General features: G+C 38.6%; 1 protein-coding gene across 2 annotated transcripts in view; it reads left to right on the top strand.

The window, feature by feature from the left end:
- The window catches only part of SENP6 (SUMO specific peptidase 6), an 83,819-nt gene that overhangs the window by 9,075 nt on the left and 51,812 nt on the right, over positions 1 to 22,932 (top strand). For both annotated transcript variants that reach the window (XM_082305880.1, XM_082305879.1), the window contains exons 2-4: positions 12,426 to 12,519; positions 20,696 to 20,759; positions 21,418 to 21,560. In XM_082305880.1, the coding sequence (XP_082162006.1) occupies positions 12,426 to 12,519; positions 20,696 to 20,759; positions 21,418 to 21,560 (301 nt within the window). The remainder of the gene's footprint in view (positions 1 to 12,425; positions 12,520 to 20,695; positions 20,760 to 21,417; positions 21,561 to 22,932) is intronic.

The following is a 22,932-nucleotide window of genomic DNA, read 5'->3' as shown; positions in this document are numbered from 1 at the left end:
GGCAATTTAAGGATCCTTTACAATTGGGAATAAACTTTCAAAAGTGAACTTCTGGACTACTTTAGTCCAGGTTATTATGATTGCATATACCTGGCACAGTGGGGCAGTAAACCTTTAACTGAGATTACTAGTACTTCCATAAGGCGAATATGTTGTAGCTGAATCATTACTTGATGAATACCACAAAGAATAAATATCTGTCATTAATGTAGTAAAGTTCTTCGTCATTTAGCAAAGCCTTTGTTAGATGGAAAAGGCACTGCTCCGTACTTGGAAGGAAGACTTACTCTGTGCCCTTTGATAGAAAGAACTGATAGATCAAGGTAAGCATGAGTTTCATGTTTGAATGAAGGTGGCTGAAACTCATCTCCCGTTGCAGGATGGTCTCTTAAGAAGTTGGATGTTCTGCCTTAGCTGTCTTTTGAGTGATATTTCTTGAAAAGTAGGTTCATAACTGGGTGCAGTTAGCAAGCTGGCATGTGTTAGTTATTTTGTTATATTAAAAATTAGTTGATCAATAGCACTTTCTCATCTTCACTGCCTTTACAAGTAATTACTAAGAAAATGTTTGTTTTTCCAGGGATGTTAAAGTTATTTTTTAGCCTTTTAAAAATAAAGCCTGCTTAGTGAATTTTAGCATACTGTGGTTTAGTTAGCAGCTGTCAGTGTTTCTTAAACTCATTGTTGTTAGGTCTAGTGAAGTTTGATACTTCCATTACAAAGATTTCTGTGTTTTTAATGCAGTAATGTAGTTGTATTACATCATGCCTCACTGCATGTATGTTCTCTAATTGCAAGGGGAGTTGGAAATATATAGTGTGTGAGCAGGAGGCTGGTGCCTATATTTGTGTTGCATTTCTTTGATTTTTTTTTTTTTAATAAAAATATATCTATATATTTACTTGATTTTTAACTGTGTGTGTATTTGCAGAGTCATTTTCTAACTCTTAGCAGTCCCCATGTGTGTGGCCATACTGTATGGCCATGCAAGTAATTGTAACAGCAATTTACAACACAGCCAGGCCTACCTAACTGCTCTGTGCTGCTCAGAGTGACAGTCCTGCTGCCCCTCCCAGAGGCAGCGTGCTCACAGCTTTGCATTTCTCTGGCTTCATGGCAAGTTGGCTGAAGGAACTAAATTGGCAGAAAACTAATCCGGGGGTGGGTGGGGAGGGGGGAAGTGTTGGTGGAGCTAGTCTGTATTACTTTTCAGCCATATCAGCAATCTAATCCAGCTGACGGCCCTCTCATATGGGTATGAAAGCTTGCCAGTGTCACTAAGAATAGGGAAAAAACCAGGTCTTTGGCCTTTACAGAAAGGCAAATGCAAATTTTTCTCACAGCTTAGAGTTTAACTGACTCTTTCATCCTCCTTTTGTCCTTTCCGTACTCAGATTTTTCTAAGATGTGCCTTTTTCATTTGACCAAATTATTGAGGTTTTCTTGGTTTTTGAGTGTTTTCTTTATGTGTGCTTTTTTTGCTGTCCATTTCAGGTGAATTTTGAACAATTGACAACATCAAAGAAGTGCCTCACTTTCTTCTGCTTTAGTTACATTTTAGAGATTCTTCTGTCCTACATTTGCAAGTTATTTTGTTGTAAAAGTCATGGAACATTTCTGGACTTTAATTTCTGAATGTTTTTATGGAAGGGATAGTATCTATCTGACAGCATCTTTGAAAGTTTGCAGGATAAATCCAGAAGTGTTAAATAATACAAATTATTGATTTTTTTGGTTTTCTTCTTCCTTTTGGTATGTAGATGCAGTGCTTTATTTCAACCTGACGTTCCAATTATTGCAGCAAACCTGGAAACCTTCTCAAAGTGTTGGTTGCCTAATTTCCAGGTAGTTAGGCTAGGTTATTAATCTTATTCTGTCTATAACTGCCTTTCAGCACTTTCTAAAAATAGATTGCTGTTTGTTTAGTGCTGCTATATTCTCAGTCGCACAAGCTTAGCTTTTTTTATGAAAATGGATCCCATGGTGCATAACTAAGTCTAAAATCAGAAGTGTGCAAATCACGTACATAATACACTGTAACGTTTCCTGCTGTGTTTTGCTTATCTTATAAAACTTCCAGTGTTCAGAATTTGAGATCATATGTGATTAACATCACATACTGATTTGCCACAGAAATCATATTCTGGAATTCTTGTTCAAGTGTCATCCTTGAAATTGCTTGTTAGCTTTATATGCTTTTTCACATTTTGAGAGTAAATCAGCAGGCAGTTCAGAAATTGTCCCTAGCTCATCCTAATCTTTTATCCTCCATTTTTTCCTATAAAATAGGAAGATACCTCTCCTATATTTATCTTTCCTATAAAACCACTGAAACTTTCTTCTTACTTTCTGAATTTTTAGTATATCTCCAGTCTATCAATAGAGGTCTCACATAAGTAGAGAATTATATATATTCATAATGCTAGAGATGAAAAAATTGCTTTTCTGTTTATTTGTTTGTTGTTTTGGTTTGTTTTTTTCTCCTTTATTGTTGGATCCTGCTTTTGATGTTATTTAAATTATTTTACTTGTGTGGAAAGTTTGGGTGGGTGGCAGACTTATTGAGAGAGAGAAAAGAAGGAAAGTGACTGAGGTGCTTCATTTTGGAAGTGTTTGTGATGATGGTGCAGTTGCCTTAGGTGATGCTTTGTACCTATGAGTAGTCACTGGTTTTACTTGACTTCTGGTTGGAATCGTGGGTTGGAACCGCCTGTCCAAACCAAGCCCAGTTAGGCAGGTTGCTCAGGGCTTTATTCAATCTTTATGGCCTCACAGGTCAACCTCTTGAGCACCCTCATGGTAAAAAATAAATTCTTTCGTTGAGTTGGAATTTTCTTCGTTCCGGCTTGTGTCCATTGCCTCTTGTCCTTTTGCTGTGCATCTCTGTGGAGAGTTTGGCTTTATTTTCTCTCTGCCTTCCCACTAGGTATTTGAAGACAGCAAAAAGGTCTCCCTTCTCCCCTTTTTAAGACTGAATAAACCCAGCTTTTTTAGTCTCCCCTTATATGTTATGTGTTCGATCCCCCTGGCTATCTTGACAGCTCATCACTGAACTTGCTCGAGTGTGTCAATGCCTTTGTTGTACTGGAGAGCCCAAAACTGAATGCAGTACTCCGGTTAGTTTCATATGGAAGTGCCCTATGGAAGCAAGAGTCATGTCTCTTGGCTGCTGGCTAAACTTTTGCTAATATGTCATGTGGTTGGCCTTCCTTGCTGTGGGGGTGCGCTGCTGGCCCATGTTCAATTTGTTGGCCACTGGGACCCACACATCCTCTTGGAAGAGCTGCTTCCTAGCCAGTCGTCACCCAGCCTGCACTGATGCATGGGCTTATTTGGTCCCAGATGTAGGACTTTGCATTTGCTTTTGTTGAACTTCATAACGTTCTTGGCAGACCATTTCTTCAGCCTGTCAGGTCCCTCTGAATATCAGCCCTGGGTTCCAGTGTATCAGCTGCTTCCCCCTATTTGGTATCATCTGCAAACTTGCTGAGTGCACTTGGTCCCAGCATCCAGATTATGAACAAAGACATTAAACTGTATTGACTCCAGTACTGATTGCTGAGGGATGCCAACAGCTGGATTCGTACTGCTAGTCATCACCCTTTGACCCCAACAGTCCAGCTGGTTTTCCCCTCACCTTCTCATTCATTTACTCGGTCCGTATCTCTCTAGTCTGGCTATAAGGACCTTGTGGGAGATCATGTCAACGCCTTGCAACACCCATTGCTCTCCCATTACCTACACAGCCAACCATTTCACTGTAGAATGCAATTGGGTTAGTCAGGCACAAATTGCCCTTGGCAAATCCATGCTGGCTGTTCACCTTCTTGTTGCCCTTGGCAAATCCATGCTGGCTGTTCACCTTCTTGTCATCATGTAGCTGGGAATGGATTCCTGGAAGATTTGATCCATAACCTTATGGGGGGTTGAGGTGAAGAAGACTAGCCTGTGGTTCACCAGATCGTCTTTGTTGCCCATCTTGAAGATAGGTATGATGTTTTTCCAGTCATTGGGAACCTCTTTCATGCCATGACCTTTCAAAGATAATGTAGAGTGGCCTAACAGTGACGTTGGCAAGCTTCCTCAACACCATCAGATGCATCCTGTCTGATCCTGTGGACTTCTACATGTACAACTGGCTTAAGTGTTCCGTAATCATATCTCCCTCGACAATGAGCGATGTTGCATTCCCACAGATTCTGCTGGTAGAGTTGGGGAACTGGGAGGTCAGAGGGCAGAACTTAACAGTGAAATCTGGAGGGGCAAAAAAAAAAAAAAGAGGATGAAGTTCTTCAGTTTTTTCCATGTCCTTTGTCACTAGGTTCCTCTCTCATTGAGCAGTGGGCCCACATTTTCCTTAGCATTCCTTTTGCTGCTGGTGTAAATAAAGAAGCTCTCTTGAAGGACTTCTGCATTGTTTTCTGATGCTATCGTAAGGGCCGCATCCTTGGGTGATATGTCTACATCTCTATTCGGAGAATCGGTAAAAAAGGTCAAGAAACACTAGTTATCCATTGTGTGGTTACCACTCCTCTTACCAGAAAAACCTTCAAAGACATTGCAGAGAAAATGTTTAACATACTTCAAAGCTCTATCGTCCTTTTATCCTCCTCTATTACCCCCTTGTTAATACTTAGAAAATGTTAAACGCAGTTCAGCAAATGATCAAGCTTACACAGTTCTGTGTTCCCAAGTCCAGTCATTCTACATCATATTCTGCACTGTAGGCAGCCCTATCAGAATATGCAGATGATTTTCCATCTTTGAACTACAGACCTCTTATAAATGCTTTTTCTTTGCAAACTTTTTGTCCAGGAGTGGATGCTCTGTATTTATCATTGGCTTACTGTTGACATCACATTCTTGAAAGGGTGGGTTTTTTTATTAGCCATCTGAGAAATTAAATTGCCTTCATGTGGGAAAGAATGTCCATACTTGTATCTGTTGCACTGGTATCATAGAACTTTACTACTGAACTCTGTGCTTCATGTAATATCTCACTTACTATCAATATATGATTACTGCCTATTATTGGAAGTGATTTTGACAGGTTTTTTGCATCTGCAGCTAATTTAGGGAGAGGAAAGTTAAAGCATCTTTTAAACAATAGATCTCTAAAACTGTACCTATAAATGTAGGTTAGGTTATGGTTCCATGCAGGTTCCTTTGGTATCCTTAGTGCCTAAAACAATCTCAGTTCCTGGATGCCCTGTACCTCTGCTGTGCTGTCACAGCTGTGCTGTGATAGTGTGGTTGAACAGAAGAGGGAACTGATATGGTTGAAAGATAACTTTCCCCCTCCCCTGCCTCTCAAGGTGTTTTTGCCTGAATTAGTTTCCTTCCCCAGGTTTGCTTGCAGTGAAGAAGCAGCTGTGCTGATGTACGCAGGGTGCAAGACAGGAGCAAGAAGCCCCAGCTTTTAGGAAGCGTGAGGAGTGCGTAAACCTGTTCATGTAGTGAATGCTTCAGAATGTGAAAATGCAGCCTCACTCTGGTTACGCAGTTGACGTACTAGAGCTGATGGTATCGAAGCTGGAAGATAAAAAGCTATTTTGCATAGAAGCCTGAAGAAGCCTGTCTGAAAGAACAATGAAGCAACAGGGAAAATGAAACAATTAAAAAATATTTCTGTGTCAGATTTTTATGAGTATTTGTATCCAATATACGTGATGACTCTAAATGAACAACAGATTAGAAAGCTCAACATCATTCTTTTTAATTTACTTAAATATGAGTCTGGATGAAGGCAATGATTCTGAGCACATTTAAATTAATTTGCATTTTTTGTGTGAATGCTGCAGTATCTGATAAGTTGGTTGCAGTTGTGATGGTCTAAGCATTTGTAAGATGAGGCTTGTATTATTTCTTTTTTTTCAGACCAATATAACTAGGGAAAAAGAATGTAAACTTCAGGTCCTCCTGGAAAAACTCCTTGGTCCTAAACCAAACCTTTGTTTGGTTTAAGTTTCATATTTAGGGTGGTTCTTGGAAACACAGAAGGAGATGTGATGTCAGCAGACGGAGGACTTGTAAAAGCTTCTGGGTGTTGTAATAGAAACCTTAAAGTCTCTACTGCTGTATTCCGGGGTGGTGGGGAGTTCTTCTGGCAATCCAGTGATACATCTGAAAAAGTTGCTTTCTGAGAAAAGTTGTTCTTTGTGTGGCCAGTAAATGCATCTGGCATCTGGGGTGGGTTGACCCTGGCTGGATGCCAGGTGCCCACCAAAGCCGCTCTGTCACTCCCCTCCTCAGCTGGACAGGGGAGAAAAAATATAATGAAAGGCTCGTGGGTCGAGATAAGGACAGGGAGAGATCATTCACCAATTACTGTCATGGGCAAAACAGACTTGACTTCGGGAAATTAGTTTAATTTATTACCAATCAAATCAAAGTAGGATAATGAGGAATAAGAGCAAATCTAAAAACACCTTTCCCCCACCCCTCCCTTCTTCCCAGCCTCAACTTCACTCCTGATTTTTCTCTACCTCCTCCCCACAAGCAGCGCAGGGGGATGGGGAATGGGGGTTGTGGTCAGTTCATCACACGTTGCCTCTGCTGCTCCTTCCTCCTCAGGGGGAGGACTGCTCACACTCTTTCCTGCTCCAGCGTGGGGGTCCCTCCCACGTAAGACAGTCCTGCATGAACTTCTCCAATGTGAGTCCTTCCCACGGCCTGCAGTTCTTCATGAACTGCTCCAGCGTGTGTCCTTTCCATGGGATGCAGTCCTTCAGGAACAGACTGCTCCAGTGTGGGTCCCCCATGGGGTCACAAGTCCTGGCAGCAAGCCTGCTCCAGCACAGGCTTCCCATGGGGTCACAGCCTCCTTCGGGCATCCTCCTGCTCCAGCGTGGGGTCCTCCAGGGGCTGCAGGGGAATCTCTGCTCCGGTGCCTGGAGCACCTCCTGCCCCTCTTTCTTCACTGACCTTGGTGTCTGCAGAGTTGTTCCTCTAACATATTCTCACTTGTCTCTCTGACTGCAATTGCGCAGTTCTTTTTTCCCCCTTCTTAAATACGTTATCCCAGAGGTGCTACCACCATCACTGATGGTCTTGGCCTTGGCCAGCGGCAGGTCCATCTTGGAGCCAACCCTGTAGCCCTCCCGCTACCAGAACCTTGCCACAATACAGTATCATATCCAAAACAATAAAAAGAAATAGGTATGTTTTTCTGGTCAGCTGTAATATAGATTCATATGGAATAATTGGCGTTAGAGCACAGGGTACCAGACGTGCAAAAAATTCTTCTAAGATGATATCTTCTGTTCAACACTAGGACTTCACTAAATACTGTATATGTCACTGCTCACGTCAGTGTTTTAGGCAGGCAGAATTTTAAAGGGTTTTTTTGCAAATGCACAACTTTGCTCTTATTTCATGGAGATTCACTGTGAACTTTTTCTTCCCATTTAGGAATTGCTTAATGACACCATTGAATGATAGAAACTCCTGCTAAAGGAGTTTACAAAACAGTATCCACACAAAGTAACTCAAAGGTGTTAATCTGCTTTTTGCCATTCTTCCTACAAGCCTACTTTGTTTTGTAGTCCAAAATTTGTTAATTGAGTTTTACACAAAAAGACAACATGGGGATTTTTAAAAGGATGGCTTCAGGATGTGGTTAATAATGCCACAAAAGTTGTAATAAAAACTAAAATAGGAATTACTTTTTCAGGAAATTTTTATAATTGGCTTTTTAAAAATGACATGTAACTGATCACAGTTATTTTAAAAAGCAGTGATATATGTTAGATACACCTGTTTAACACGTCCATTTAAATTCCATCTAGTTTCTGGGGCTCAGAATTGCTCACCTCCCTCAGTATAACAGCACAAAAGAGAGCTTATAGTGGGAGGAAAAATAATTTGTCATTGGTAGTGAAATCTGCTCCATCATGCTGCCTTTCTTGGGCAGAGGCATAACAATTGACTTCTGTTGGCTCAATATCTTAGGGCCAGGTCTGCTTATTTGAATATTTTCACCTTCTGATTATGAATGTACCTTGCCCATTAAAATGGTCTTGACAGTATACATAGTAAAAATTGCAACATAGAAGTTCCAAACTTAAGTCTTACTACAAAATAGTTAGAAACTTAGCTTGTGTGACAGATGACATGTTATCCCTGTTTAAAAAACAAACAAACAAACAAACAAAACAAAACAGTCACGTATAGAATCAGATCCCAAGTGACCATTCAGATCAAGTAACTGTTAGGTGAACAATCTGGCTAACATGATGGTATACTTCTAGATTTGCATTTTTAGTAGGACCAAGAATGCTAGAGAGAGTGAAAATTGCTCCAGAGCTGAGTGAGCAGAGCTGGGATACTAAGACTATTCTTCCAGAGACAACCGAGCTGATTTGTAGTGGTGGACTGGATTATTGCACAAAGAGGTTCCTGGGTTTATGACAGTAGACAGAACCCGTGGCGAGTTGTCTCTTGGGAGCAGAGATGGTAAACTTCATAAGATATCTGAAGATGTGTAGGGAATGCAACAGAAGAGCTGGTAGCATTGATGCATGTGGTAGAAATCTTAGCATCTTCTGTAGCAGGTGCAGGGCCACAAAAATGGACAGTTGCAATGTTAGAAAAAATGTGCAGGGAAGATGAGGTAACATCTGCAAATGCCTTCTTTAGAGAGGAAGTTCTGTGCAACGGGGATGGATTTTCTCAAAACAAAAATAGAACTAGTCTCGTGGCACCTAGAGTGGGGGGAGGCTGATGCATCTGGAGCAGCACATGGTTTGATATAATTTATGCTCAGTGAATAAAAGTATTAAAAAAAAAAATGACCGCTACTGACGTTGGTAAAACTAAGGTAGGAACTGATGTAGAAAATCAGGTACAAATAGTCTGATTTAAATAGAAAAAGAACCAAAAGAAACCCCATACAAAGAAAAGTGTTTGCTTCATTTGTGTGAAGAAACCTACAAAAATATTTTGGGTAAAATGGGAGAGCTGGAAACTGACAGAATTAACTTATTTGAAATTAGGTAGAAGGAAAACAGTTAGGGGGACATTAGGACAAATTGAGACTAAAGAGGGACCGGTGAAGAATCGATTGTGTTGATTGAAGAAGTACTGTATGCTCGACAAAATGTTAAAGTCAGATCAGACTTAAATGGCTCCAAAAGTTACGAGAAATCCAGATAGATTCAAGGACTACGTAAAAAAATATGACATTGTAATTACATTACCAATTACTTGACCAGGATGATGAGTGTTGTAACCGGTTAAGAGAAACTCTAAAAGCTGCAGGAATAGCAGACATAGATACTGAGGGAAGTCTCAGTGAAACACTACCTTTCAGTTCTCCTTCTAGAGGAAAACATGGTGCACAAAAAGAAGCGGCAGTGTGCTTCAGCAATTGCCTTTCATGTGGGACTGGGACTCTTGGATGTACTTGTTCTGCAGCATATAGTGAGTATTGTTGGAGAATCTTGCGAGGTGTTCATGAAGTACATAATGTCCTGCAAGGATGCTGAATTTCTAAACCTGAAGGAAAACCAAGTGATACAGAAATGCTTAATTCAGAAAAAGGACTACCAAAGATCTTAAGAAACTCTTTGAAGGGACACTGAAAGATGCAGCCGGAGTGTAAAATATTTGCAGACAGCTTGGGAGTTATTTAAAGACACCATATTTGAGGCTTACAGCACATGCGTGCTGCTTGTTTAAACAGAACTCAAACGGCACTCCAAAATGTTGGCATGGCTAAACAGAAGGGTAAGGGGGGGATGTCCGAAATAAAACATCATCCTTCTTGAAGCTGAACTTTTGTCTGAATGATGAAAATAGAGAATAATAAAAAAGCTAGTGGATTAAACCTATAATTCTAATGAGGCAGGCAAAAAAATTTTTGATGAATAACTCCCAACAGGCATAAAAGCTACTGTTAAGTATTTCTTCAAACTCAGCAGAAGAGTTTCTGGAGTATCTGTAGGGTCAGTAGACAGCCCAATTGTAAAAGGTTGCTTTGGAGAATATAAGGTCATAGCTGAAAAACAGAATTGCTTGCACCCACTTTGGTAACACTTATAGAGGTCTTTATGCCAGAATATTTCTTAAGAAGGAATGTGATAGAGTATATGACTCAAAACGAAACATCACTGGAAGAAATTGCAGTACATTAAGCAAACAATGAACAAGGCAGCAGGATCAAACCATTCATGCAAGGGTTGCAAGAGAAACTCAGTGATAAAGGAGCTCATGACTGTAGCGTGTTACTTACTGGTTTGCATTGTCTTTCTGCTACAGGTGAAGAAGGTAGCTCATATGATACCAGCTTTTTAAAAAGGCAGTGGAGGTATTTGAGGAACTTTACATTGGTGAGCTTTGTGACCATACAACCCAAAGTCTTAGAAAAGATAATGAAGACCAGAATTAATTTCATCATTCCCTCTCTAAAGTCCTTTAGCAAAGGCTTTTGGAGAGGCTAAATTGCCTCTGAATAAAATGGAAAGTTTTATAAAAGAACTGGCAACAGATGGAAAGAGAGGGCAAAAATGGTTCGTTTTTAAATATAAGGAGCAACCCATTGAATTCCACAAGGTTCTCTGTTAACGTTGGTGCACAGATACAAGGAAAAGGGTTTGATAGTGAGGTGACAAAGTTTGTAGATGTTTCAAACTTCACTTGGGTTAGTATAATGGCTAGCTATTTAAAGGAAATTGCCGATGCTGAGGTTTTGGGTTATGCGGGTTGAAATCATACATGAAATTCAGTGTAGGTAAATGCCAAGTAATCTCAGTGAATGAGGAGTAGGAAAGAATTTTTGTAGACAATGATTGGCTCTGAACTGGTTCTTACCAACCATGAGTGAAAGATGGAATTATCTAGTACATAAAGATCAATGTAGTTCTCCATAGCAGTGAAAACAGCAAATCCAGTATTAAGACTTATTAGGAAAGGAATAAAGAACAAAACAGAAACATCGTGCTGCTTCTGTAGAAATTCATGGCACATATGCACCTTGAATATTCCTCATTGGTATCCTCTTCTCATCTCAAAAAGGGTATAGTAGACTAGAAGAGGTTCAGAGAGAAGCATTGAGAGTGATTTAAAGGCATGAAACAGCTTTTATTTGAGGAAAAATTAAAAAGACTTGAGTTTTTTTTCTTTTTTCTGCCTGGGAAAAGGATGACCGCGAAAGAACACAACAGAGATCTATGCAATCATGAGTGAATCGGGAAGGATTACTTATTACTGTCTCCCAAAGTACAAGAACTGAAGGAGTGGAGAACTAAGTGGGAGCAAAAAGATACCAGATTGAATCAGGACAAACAAAACCAGATACTTACTCATATAATGTATAATTAAGCTGAGGTACTATCTGCTGCAAGATGCTGTTGATTCTATAAAGTAGGGTTGATTAAAAAACTAAGCAGGGAGAAGAAAAATGCTGTTAAACACGAAAATATTACCCATGGCTCAGGAAGTCCTCGGTAGATGCAAGTAGCTGGAAGCAGAGGTTGAATATGCAATAAATATTTCTGTGTGCACTGTTTATACTTTATCCTAGATATCTGTTGTTGGTTGTGATTTTGTTTTTCTTTTCTGTCAAAACATAGAGTTGCATTCGTTATTTCTAAATGCATTTCCAACTATGTAAAGAAAAATATAATGAGAAAAAACACATGTAAATTATACCAAAATCAAAGCTGCTACGTAGTTTGTCATACAGAATTTGTGTGAGACAGCTCTTAGTCACAATAATTAGGGCCCCGGGGTGAACAGTGCCTTGCCTTAATGAGTGCTGTCTCCATGCTCTGGATCTCCTTTGCTTAAGAATACCCCCATGCCATCATATTATATGAAAATCTCCATACTTTTGGATATTGCAGTAGATAAGTCTGAAATTTGATGTAGTGTGACTGTTTCTGAGAAAGTTCAGGTTTTTACTTAGTTGATGCTAGCACTGAAATTTCAGTTAGCTTCAGATGTTAATTCAGGTCAGTGTCAGATGTTGAATTTAAAAAAAAAGCGTAATATGTTGAAATTGTACCTGGGGCAGTTCAGAACTGTTGCTTTTCTGTGGAAAAATAAAATACGTGCTTGGGTATTAGACATTTAAACAATAAATTTTAGGACCCTTTCTGCATGTGGCATATAGTTCATATCAGAGAAGGAACCCTTACATTTACAGGTGTCAGTAAAACAGTTGAAATCTTTGTAAAACTACCTCATGTCATAATTTTTGATAGCTTGCTAACTTGTTGCATTAGCAATCAAAATATTGACAGATGCTTTATGAAAATGAGTCACCACTGCATTGATGAACTTATTTTGTCAAATGATAGTTAAACGTTGACATCAACAAAATGAATTCTTGGGGAAAATATATACATCTGGTTTACTCCTCTAGTTTGTGTTGATTAATAACTCAGCTTGAAATCAAGACTTATCTTAACTTGTTCTCATTTCAGCTTTGGATAGATCACAGTCCAGGAGAGATGGAGGTTTTAAAAATAATTGGAGCTTTGATCATGCAGAAGAAAGTGAAGGAGATGCAGAGAAAGAGTAAGGATGCTTTTATCTAGGCTATTGAAAGTATAACTGTCTATAAATAAATACTTTTTTGCAATTTATTAATAAGAAACAATATATAATATCTTAAAAATTTCAGAGATTAAGAAAAATGATTTCAAAGAAGTGATTATTTTAAATAGTATTGCTGTATAAAAATGCATTATAATGTAAATTTAATTGTGAACACGGTGCTTACAACATAGGGCACAGTATATTTCAAAAGCGTTGCAATTGTCTTTGGCGCTACTGTGTAAGTCTAAGGAAGACAGACAAGAAATATGTTAATATGCAAAGTAAGGAAATGGAAAGGTAGGGTATCCAAGCAGCTTCAGTTTTTCCTTTTAGTGGTGATGCTACTCAGTACTTCACAGTTACGATTAAGATACTTCAGTAGCTCTAGGCCTACATCAAGTTAAACTGAGCTTAAAAGACCATAGGTTTTTCTCCCTTGTGCTTATCTCACTGGGTGGAGTTAAGGCTGTTTTTGTTCCCTGATCGTTTATTTCTTCACTTAGTATGTTTGGATTTTGACTAAAACTTAAACCCTCTGTATGTAGTTTGAATACATAATTTGTCCTTGTGACATTTTATTGTCACTAATATGTTTTCTCAATATTAATGTATTTATTTCCAAAAAGACTAATCAATTGTTAAAAGAACAACAAGTTTCATGCATGAAGAATGCATCTTAGGTTTATTTGTTGTTCTTAGGTATTTGGAGAGTAGGACCTGCAAGTTTAAAAAGGCTGCTATGGTTCTGTACTAAGGAGAAACTGAATCCGGTGATTAAGTACAAAAATAATTCTTATATGAATTTGTATCTTGGCCTCTCTAATAGTCTAAAGAGACCACCATGGAGTTGCATTTTTAACAGGTAATATTCTGCCAAATATTGTGTGTTGGAAGGGAGATAGGAAAGTAGACACATAACCACTTAGGCTACAGCAGTAGGCTATGCTGTAATCTTACAAAAACATTAAGACATATGATGTTTTAGTCATTAAAAAATGAGTTCAGGAGTTCATTGAAATGTGAGGTAAGCATTAAGGGCTTTTGTCAAAACAGAACTGTATCAGAAGTTAAAACCACTTTTTAAAAGGTTCTCAAACTAAGGGCATTTTGGTTTTATAAAATTAAGCTTGCTTTTTTTTCTTAGCAATCTTACATCCATTTCTGGTGCACAGTAATATGTTTTAAGTGTAGTGGTAGTACACACAATACAGTTAGTATTTGCATTTTACTTGTCTTCAGAAATAAAAGTAAATCACATTTATAAGCATAGCAGCTTTTTTTTCTTCCAGTAATTACTTCTGTGTTCCATCTGTCTCCAGCTGATGTTGACTTAAGAACACAGAATGAGATATGTATTGTGTAGTGATGCTGGGAAAAAAAAAAAAAAGTTTGAAAAACTGATTATGGAATATCTGTTTTATATAATTGTATCTGATTTTAAGGTGATATTTCCAAGTGATTTTTCAATCCTTTCAAGTATTCTGTATGAGAACCGGTTTTCCCATAGCCAGTATTGAAATTTTATTACCTACTCACATTAGTAATTCATTTTTATACCTGTGAATTATGCAGAATCTTCTCTGGAAGTATTAGATAAAAGAATAGTTGAAAATTGATTTAAATTGGAGATCTTGCCTTTTTTTGCTTACCCATCTTCTGATACCATTTCAGGCAACTTGTCACTCCCTCCAAACAGCTGCATGTTTTAAGCTGCCCGCATATTTACTTTTGGTAACACCTGGGGTTTTTTTTTCTTTTGGTTTTGTTTTTTTGTCTTAATGGTATTGTAAGCTTTGAGCATTTTGAAATAATTTGTGTATTTTGATGTTCTGATACGTTTTTACTTTGTATAACAGAATACTGACAGAAGGAAATCTAGAAAACAACTGATTTGACAGTAAATTGTCCTTTTCTTTCTAAATTCCCTTTACCCTTAGCAGAACAGTTCAAAGATTAGCAGCTTTAGTTCACAGAGTTGTTCAAGCATAAAGCGTTGTGTCCCCCCAATATTTTGAGCATACTATGCAATAAGTATGTATTCTGGCGATTTTATTAAAAATGTCATTATTTGCTATGGTATGCTGATATTTACTAGCAATGCTTGTAACTTACTGCATTTCTGTGTGGAGAAAGCTGTAAATCTGAAGCAAGCATCTGGATGCATCTCATGCTTGTGGTTGAGGCACTAGCATTTTAGTGTCTGACCTTATCATAGCTTTTTGCCCTCTTAATGGCAGACACACAGTAAGTTTGTTTTGAACTGGCCCCAGAATAACATTCCAGCACTTAAAGGATTGGTTGTATTCTTGTATTACCCCATGAGATCTGTGCTAATGTTGTTGGTCAATACTGGGTGTCTGCTTGGGTTACCTTTCCTCAGTGAGATGAACACAAAATATGTGGCTAATGACCTCCTACCAAGCAATTTTTAGAATAGGTAGATTATTTTAAAAGAAGTGTGTCATTTACCTCATTTGGAGAATTAGATGGGCTGTGTCATAATGGTAAGGTGTCAAGTAATGAACACAAAAAGACTAAAGAACTTCTGTAAACTGAAGATGTGGAAAAATTAATGATCACCCAACACAATATATACATTTTCGAATCCTGCTAGAGTTGATACTTGCAATGGAACTAGACTTATGGAAATTCAAAATGGTAATTGACAAGTATCTTATCTCAAAGTAAATGCCAGCAGATAATCTTCAGTCCACTTGAAAGAGTAAAAGTAACATTTTTGATGATGTACAAGATTTGATCTACTCAAAATAGCAATCAAGATGATAGCAAGTGACTTCAGACTTTTTTTGCTTTGTACTTGGAGATCACACAGAAGAGGAGGAACCTTTATGTAGAACAATAGAAAAAAAGACCAGTTGGTCAGTTGAACACACTGAAACCTGTGTAGACCATCACAGAATAAATGATGGAAATGATGTGTGTCTTATGTAGAAGAAGACATGAAAGGATGGAAGACTTATGCAGACATGGCCAAAGTAATGTATTAATTAAATTGGTTTCTGAAATTAATGTAAGATGCTTTCTAGTTTTACAGATGATTGTTCTTGAAGTGTCTTGGATAATTTATATTTACTTCTTTTTTAATATCTGGGTAAATGTTTTTGAAATATGTCTAAATATACCCCACATTGGTTTTGTAAACTGATGTGCCCAGTTTTCTCTTGGCTGTCATACTGATTTTTTAGTAGTCCAGACTTGGGCCTTCCACTGAGATTTGTTCAATAATAGCCTTATCAAAAAACTGAATCCAAATAAAGGGGTCTGTCTACTTTATTTGCACTATGGTATCCTTTCTTAACTAACATTTTCTTTCAAAAAGTTGTAAATTTTTTTTCTTTTATTTAGGGGGATAAACTGCTTGTTCCCTTGTATTCCTGACTGGAAAAGCAATGATACTTTTTTTTTTTTTAAATTTGTTTAGCTTTTTTCCAATACTTCTTATTCCTTTCTCAACCCCACCCCACCCCCATATTTCTGTAGATGTTTTATGCTTCTTTTGTGACCCTGTTAGTAAAGCACTATAGCCTTTAAACTGATAAAAAACTTTCAGTTCAGAGCCTCAGTACTTAATTTTTAACAGTTTTAGTTAAGGTTATTTTTAACGGGATGGCATTGTGCATGAGTTGAATAATACTACTGCTTCTCTTGTGCCTCTGATATCAGGGCTTTTTTTAATGTGCTGCCTACCACCATGTAATTTAAAATAAAGAATGTACATAGTGCGCTGTGAGGGGAAATATGTCAGCCTTCTTTTTATATGTAAGAGTTTTCAGAAGGAAATTCCAGTTACATTTGAAACGTGACTGGATCAGTTGGTAGTTGATAGAAATATTGCTTGCAGCTCATTGAAGTGTAACCTCAATGATCAACAGAGGTTTAAAGTTTGGGTTGCTTGTAGATAATACTAAAAACATGGTCTATTAAACTGAAGTATTTAACTAGCTATTGCACAGTTCTTAATGTTTTAAAACATTAAACAAATGGTAAGTGATTAGATTTAAGAAAAGAGAATATTGTTGTCTGGGTACCCAGCCCCCTGAGCTGGAAGACAGGGACGGGGAGCAGCATGAAGGCCCCATAATCTAAAGCGCAATGGTTAGTGACCTGCTGCACCACTTAGACACACGCAAGGCTATGGGGTCGGATGGAATCCACCCAAGGGTACTGAGGGAGCTGGTGGAAGTGCTCACCAAGACAATTTCCGTCATCTATCAGCAGTCCTGGCTAACCGGGGAGGTTCTAGTTGACTGGAGGTTAGCTAATGTGACACCCATCTACAGGAAGGGTCGGAAGGAGGATCTGGGGAACTACAGGCCTGTCAGCCTGACCTGGGTGCCGGCAAAGGTTATGGAGCAGATTGTCTTGAGTGCCACCATGTGGCACGTACAGGACAACGAAGGGATCAGGCCCAGTCAGCATGGGTTTATGAAAGGCAAGTCCTGCTTGACTAACCTGATCTCCTTCTATGACAAGGTGACCTACTTAGCAGATGAGGGGAAGGCTGTGGATGTTGTCTACCTGGACTTTAGTAAGGCCTTTGACACCGTTTCCCACAGCATTCTCCTGGAGAAACTGGCTGCTCATGTCTTGGATGAGCGTACTCTTTGCTGTGTAAAAAACTGGCTGGATGGCTGGGCCCAAAGAGTGGTGGTGAATGGAGGTAAATCCAGTTGGCGGCCGGTCACAAGTGGTGTTCCCCAGGGCTGAGGACTGGGGCCAGTTCTGTTTAATATCTTTATCAGTGATCTGGACGAGGGGACCGAGTGCATGCTCAGTAAGTTTGCAGACCACACCACGTTTGTTGGGCGTGTTGATCTGCTGGAGGGTAGGAAAGCCCTACAGAAGGATCTGGACAGGCTGGATCGATGGGCCGGGGCCAACTGCATGAGGTTCAACAAGGCTCAGTGCCAGGTCCTGCACTTGGGTCACAACAACCCCATGCAATGCTACAGGCCTGGGGAGGAGTGGCTGGAGAGCTGCCTGATGGAAAAGGACCTGGGGGTGTTGGTCGACAGCTGCCTGAACATGAGCCAGCAGTGTGCCCAGGTGGCCAAGAAGGCCAGCAGCATCCTGGCTTGTATCAGGAACAGTGTGGCCAGCAGGACTAGGGAAGTGATTGTCCCCTTGTACTCAGCACTGGTGTGGCCGCACCTCGAGTACTGTGTTCAGTTTTGGGCCCCTCACTACAAGAAGGACATTGAGGTGCTGGAGCAAGTCCCAGGAAGAGCAACGAAGCTGGTGAAGGGTCTAGAGCACAAGCCTTATGAGGTGTGGCTGAGGGAGCTGGGGTTGTTTAGCCTGGAGAAGAGGAGGCTGAGGGGAGACCTTATTGCTCTCTACAACTACCTGAAAGGAGGTTGTAGTGAGGTGGGGGTTGGCCTCTTCTCCCTGGAAACAAGCGATAGGACAAGAGGAAATGGCCTCAAGTTGCACCAGGGGAGGTTTAGATTGGATATTAGGAAAAACTTCTTCCCTGAAAGGGTAGTCAAGCATTGTGAGAGGCTTCCCAGGGAAGTGGTTGAGTCCCCATCCCTGGAGGTATTTAAAAGACGGGTAGATGTGGTGCTTAGGGACATGGTTTAGTGATGGACTTGGCAGTGTTAGGTTAATGGTTGGACCTGATGATCTTAAGGGTCTTTTCCAACCTTAACGATTCTATGAATCTGTGATTCTATTTTTTTGTTTGTTTGTTTGTTTAATGCCTAAATTTGAATGCGTAATTATGAACTCCCCTTTGGAAAGAGCTCCGTTTACCTAAATTAATTTCTTCTTTTTTTCTTAATTTTAGTAAAGACTTAACTTTCATTTGTTATAAAATTTTAATTAAAGTATTGAAAAGTTAGAAATTGTTGTTCTAATGTGAAAATCTCTCTCTTTGGTTCCCTGGTTAAAAGTGACAAAGTGTGGAGGCATAGCCTTCTCCCAGCAAGACCGCTGAGGTTTCATTTCAGTAGTGTTAAAATGTTATTGTCTGGTATGTGGGAGTGTGGTATAGTTTGTTTTTGTTTTTTTTTTCCTGGCTGCATAAATTGCATCTTTTAAGCAGGCAATGGTAAGCATGTGATACATGAGCAAATAGACATTACTCAGTTGCTATGTATTCTGCTCTCTGAAAAAACAGTCTTTCTGGTACTGATGCATATACTTTGCATTCCTTAAAATCTAAAAATATTGGTTCTTTAAAAACAGCCAATTCCCAAATATTTTTCTAGTCATGTTATCTTAGTTGCATCATAAGAGTTATTCTTGTTCAGTTTGATTTAAGGATTTTTTTCAGTGTTTTGTTTGTTCGTAGTCTGTTACCTTCTCTTCTCTCTCACCCACCCAAAACACCCTTTGTTAAAATGGTTGCAGTATTGTGGCATCTTGAAGCCCTAAAAGTGTAATCACTGTACAAGGGCGTTTTGAAAATCATCATGATTTTTGTACAAGCTGGAGCTGAAGAAGGAAAATGTATCTAGAGGTGAAATGATCTGTCTAGGTCAACGGAGTAGGGGAATGCCAGAGCTGCAGGTTGCTATTCATGTCTGTGCTGCAGTATTTTTATTCATTAGGATCTAGAAAATTTCTGAAATTGTTAAACTCGTTGTCTTTTGATGAAAGGTTGAGAAAGCTCAGTGAGCCTCCCTTGAAAGAATAATCTATCCTGAAAGAGAGTTTAGAAAGAGTATTTTAAAGTTTTAATATCCATGGATAGGCTGCACAGAAGTACAATTAGAGTCTTTTGTCTTTGTGACACTTTATATTGGAAATTAGTGATGATCCCCTACACTGTGTGTTTTACCATGACACACCTAGAATTGTTGTGGTCTGTAAACTAAAGGAAAATACAACAGTGCCACTGTCTAAGTGTCGACATTTACATCGTTCTTCCCATATCAAAACCAACTGTGCACACAATCTTATCTCCTGAAGTTTCGGGGTCTGCAATTCTCTCCCTCCTTTCCTTTTATTTGATGTTGGGATATCTGTATTGCATAAGGTGGAGGAATAAATTGTAACATGAAAGGAAATCTTGTGTGTGGAAGAAGTTTTTAGGAAATTGGGGGGTGGGAGGGGGAGTACTGAACGGTTACCTTATATATAAAGAGCTAAAGTCACTATGTATATTGCAGTCAATATGTCATACCTGCAGATAAAAAATGTTTCCACCTTCACCTCCATCATTGTTTCTCTTGTGTAGCTGTGCCCTTGGAACTGCTGGCGTAACTGCTTGTATTGTTAAGTAATTTCTGCCTGAATGATCTTAATTAAAAACCCCAAACCCATGCAATTACAAGTTGGCTACAAGTTGTATTAGCTTGTTGCAGCCAAGAGAGGAGTAACCTTATCAGGATTGATGAGAAGGGATTATCTGCAGGTGCTTCTCCTGGAAGCAAGAATGTGTTAGCCTAATCTAGCTGCTATCAGTATAAAATGTATGATTGGGGTTTTAATTTAAATACTTAAGATTATTTGAGGATAATTGCCTGTTACTGAAAAGAGTACGTTTTCGCACTATCATGGGGTGGGTTTCTTTTTTTGTATCTTCTTCCCCATTATAATACTTGAAGATTACAGACATAGAAGTACTAAAGAAACACATTTTAATGAGCAGTTGAGCCAAACTGAATATGCTGGTTTTAGGAAGACATATTTTGGCAGTAGTTGCTGTGGGATAAAATATAGTTATATGTAAGTTCTTCTCTTAAAGCACGGTGAAGTTTGCAGTTTTAAACGACATGCTTGAACATTGATATGCATGAACAAACTAAGACTATGTTTTATAGGTTAATTTAGTATTTGACTGAATTTATGCATAGCATTGTATAGAATCTTTCATGATGTCAGTAACATGGCCATAACAATATTGAAGGTTCAATAGTATTCTCTATTTTGAATTAATAACATCCTTTTAATTTTGCTTTTTGTGAAATAATTTGATATACACTTTAAGTTCGGGTTCACATAATACATCTGGATTACTACATTGCCCACTTTGTTCCTGTTGTTTTAGGCATATATACACAATGTATATGTGATGCATTTAAATTTAAAGAGGGAAGGAAAAAAAAGCCTATTGTGTGTTTAAAATGTTTTGCTGGTGTTCTGTTGCATTACAATGTATCTGCTTTTCTCTCCCACACCTATCTAGCGAGGCAAATCTGCTCAGCGTAGATGACAGCGATGGGCCTTTCAGTCCCAATGAAGAAAGAAAGGTAAGTACTCTGTTTATGTCATGGTGAAAATGTATCTTTAAAGCTTGCTAGGTTCTTAAACAGTGTGGCATAGTCATCTGTGCGGTATTACAAAATGAAAGTTTACGTCTTGATTTAGCAACATATGCTCAAGCTGTCTATCTGCCTACCCTTAATGTTTTTGTTCCTCTTACTCCTATAGATCTTGTTGGTTTGTATAGTATTCTGAAAATATGAGCATGAATAACTAGTTTTAAGTTTAGACAGTTATCATTAATGGGGTTATATTTTTTAATTAAAAGTATTAATCATTGTATCTCATGACTGCTTGCTGTCAGATTCCCAATTTTGTATGTATATATATGTGTGTATATATATAAAAGAAGAGATACATATGCAAAACCCATGCTTTTTGTGTTTTTTTAATGTATTTTTTATGTATACTGAAATAGCTTACAACTGCAAGATGCTTCATAATACTTTGAAAAATACTCATATTTTGTTTAGTAAGGAATCCTAGTGAGTAAGGGTGTAGACGAGGTATATTTTACATGAAATTTGGTACAATAGCAGTCTGAAAATGAAGCCAAAGTAATATTAATATAAATACTTTGTAATTCGGTTTTTCCTTTTAACTTTTATACAAGTATTCTAATATATGTGAATTCTGTTGTTACAGTCACTTCGTTTTCGGCCTGGAGCTGTCGGCACCAGTGGTGATTCCATAAAAACATACGCAAGGCGAGGCAAAGCTGGAAGCTTGAGACTTTTTAAAGGGAACTCAATTGGCCTCAACATGATGGGAAACAGCAAGAAACTGAGGTACTGCATTTAGTTTTATGTTTACTTACCTACTCGATCGTTGATATAAATTAGTGCTAAATGAACAGAACTTGTAGTACATTTGCATTATCTGCTGTGCATTTTAAGAAGCTACGCTGTTCTGTGCTTCTGAGCAAAGACAGAAAACTAGATTGTTAAGGTCTTTCCTTTTCCAAAATGTTAAATAGCACATTAGTAAAATACCAGAAGATTATTAAAATAGAGTTAGAGCATTCACTGGCATACTTGTCAGTACCTTACCAATGTTGTCTGCATGTGCTATTGTTTCCTCTATACAGTGCTAGCAGGTAGAAGAATATTTCTAACATTCCTATCAAGACTTTCTTCTTTCCATGACTGTGAATTGCCAAGGTTAACTCGGGATGCGTTTTCTGTTTTCCTTTCTGCAAGATATCATTTGATTTAGGAGTCATGGACTATTCCTTCAAAAGATTCAGCAAATATCCATACTCCTACATGATAGCTTAAGATTGTCATTTGCATTTAGAGCTGACAGGAACGGTGTTTAAACATTCAGTGCTATACTTGCTTGTTACTACTGTCCCTAGCTTGTAACAGATTGATCTTTATGTAGTATATAATAAGAAGTGATAAGTTCATGTAACTTTCTCTGGGAGTGTTTCATATTGCTAAAGTGCACTCAATTTGGTCACCTTTGCAGGAAGGAAAAGCTCATAAGATAGCTAGCTATAGTTGGGCCAGTCATCAAATATCTAAGCCATATGTAGCTGTAGGAGGGATGTCCTTGTCTTCATTCTTGCATGCTGATCCGTAGAGCATTGTTGGTTAGTGAGACCATCTTATCACAGTGTCACTTGAGAAAATAAGTCCTTGAAGTCCTCTGTGATGTGTGTCCTCTCCTGCTTGTTCTGATCTTTGAGCCTGATGTACAGGGAACAAATCCAGAATTTCCAGTCTGGACTGGTGGTCCATCAGTTTGATAGAGAAAAACAAATACAAGAATTGTACATACTTAAGTCAAAATAAGGACTCTTCTTGCCTTTATGTTGTAATTTTAACCTGTTCCCGCATATTAATCTATGTTGCTGAATTTCAAAACCTAGATGACCCTTCACCCAATATCTTAAGGAAATGTCATACATACTGCTCTAGTTCAGTTTTTCTGTAGCTTGTGGATGGTCCTAAATTCATGCATAGTCTAACCCCGACAGATCCTGAATTTTCTGATAAAAGGCGGCTGGCTATGAACATTTCTTGTTAGGGACTACTGCTCTAAGGATCACATAAACAATAATTCAGCTTATTAGGTGAACGAAGGATATTCTTATCCTGCATTCTTTTTTTTAGTGGCTTAGTTTTGACAAAGAACAGTGAAACTTTCACTGATGAG

Source organism: Platalea leucorodia (assembly GCF_965183815.1).
Source record: "Platalea leucorodia genome assembly, chromosome: 3".
NCBI classification, from domain to species: Eukaryota; Metazoa; Chordata; class Aves; order Pelecaniformes; family Threskiornithidae; genus Platalea; species Platalea leucorodia.
The sequence above is the reverse complement of the archived record's forward strand: the minus strand, read 5'-3'. Positions and strand labels throughout refer to the sequence as shown.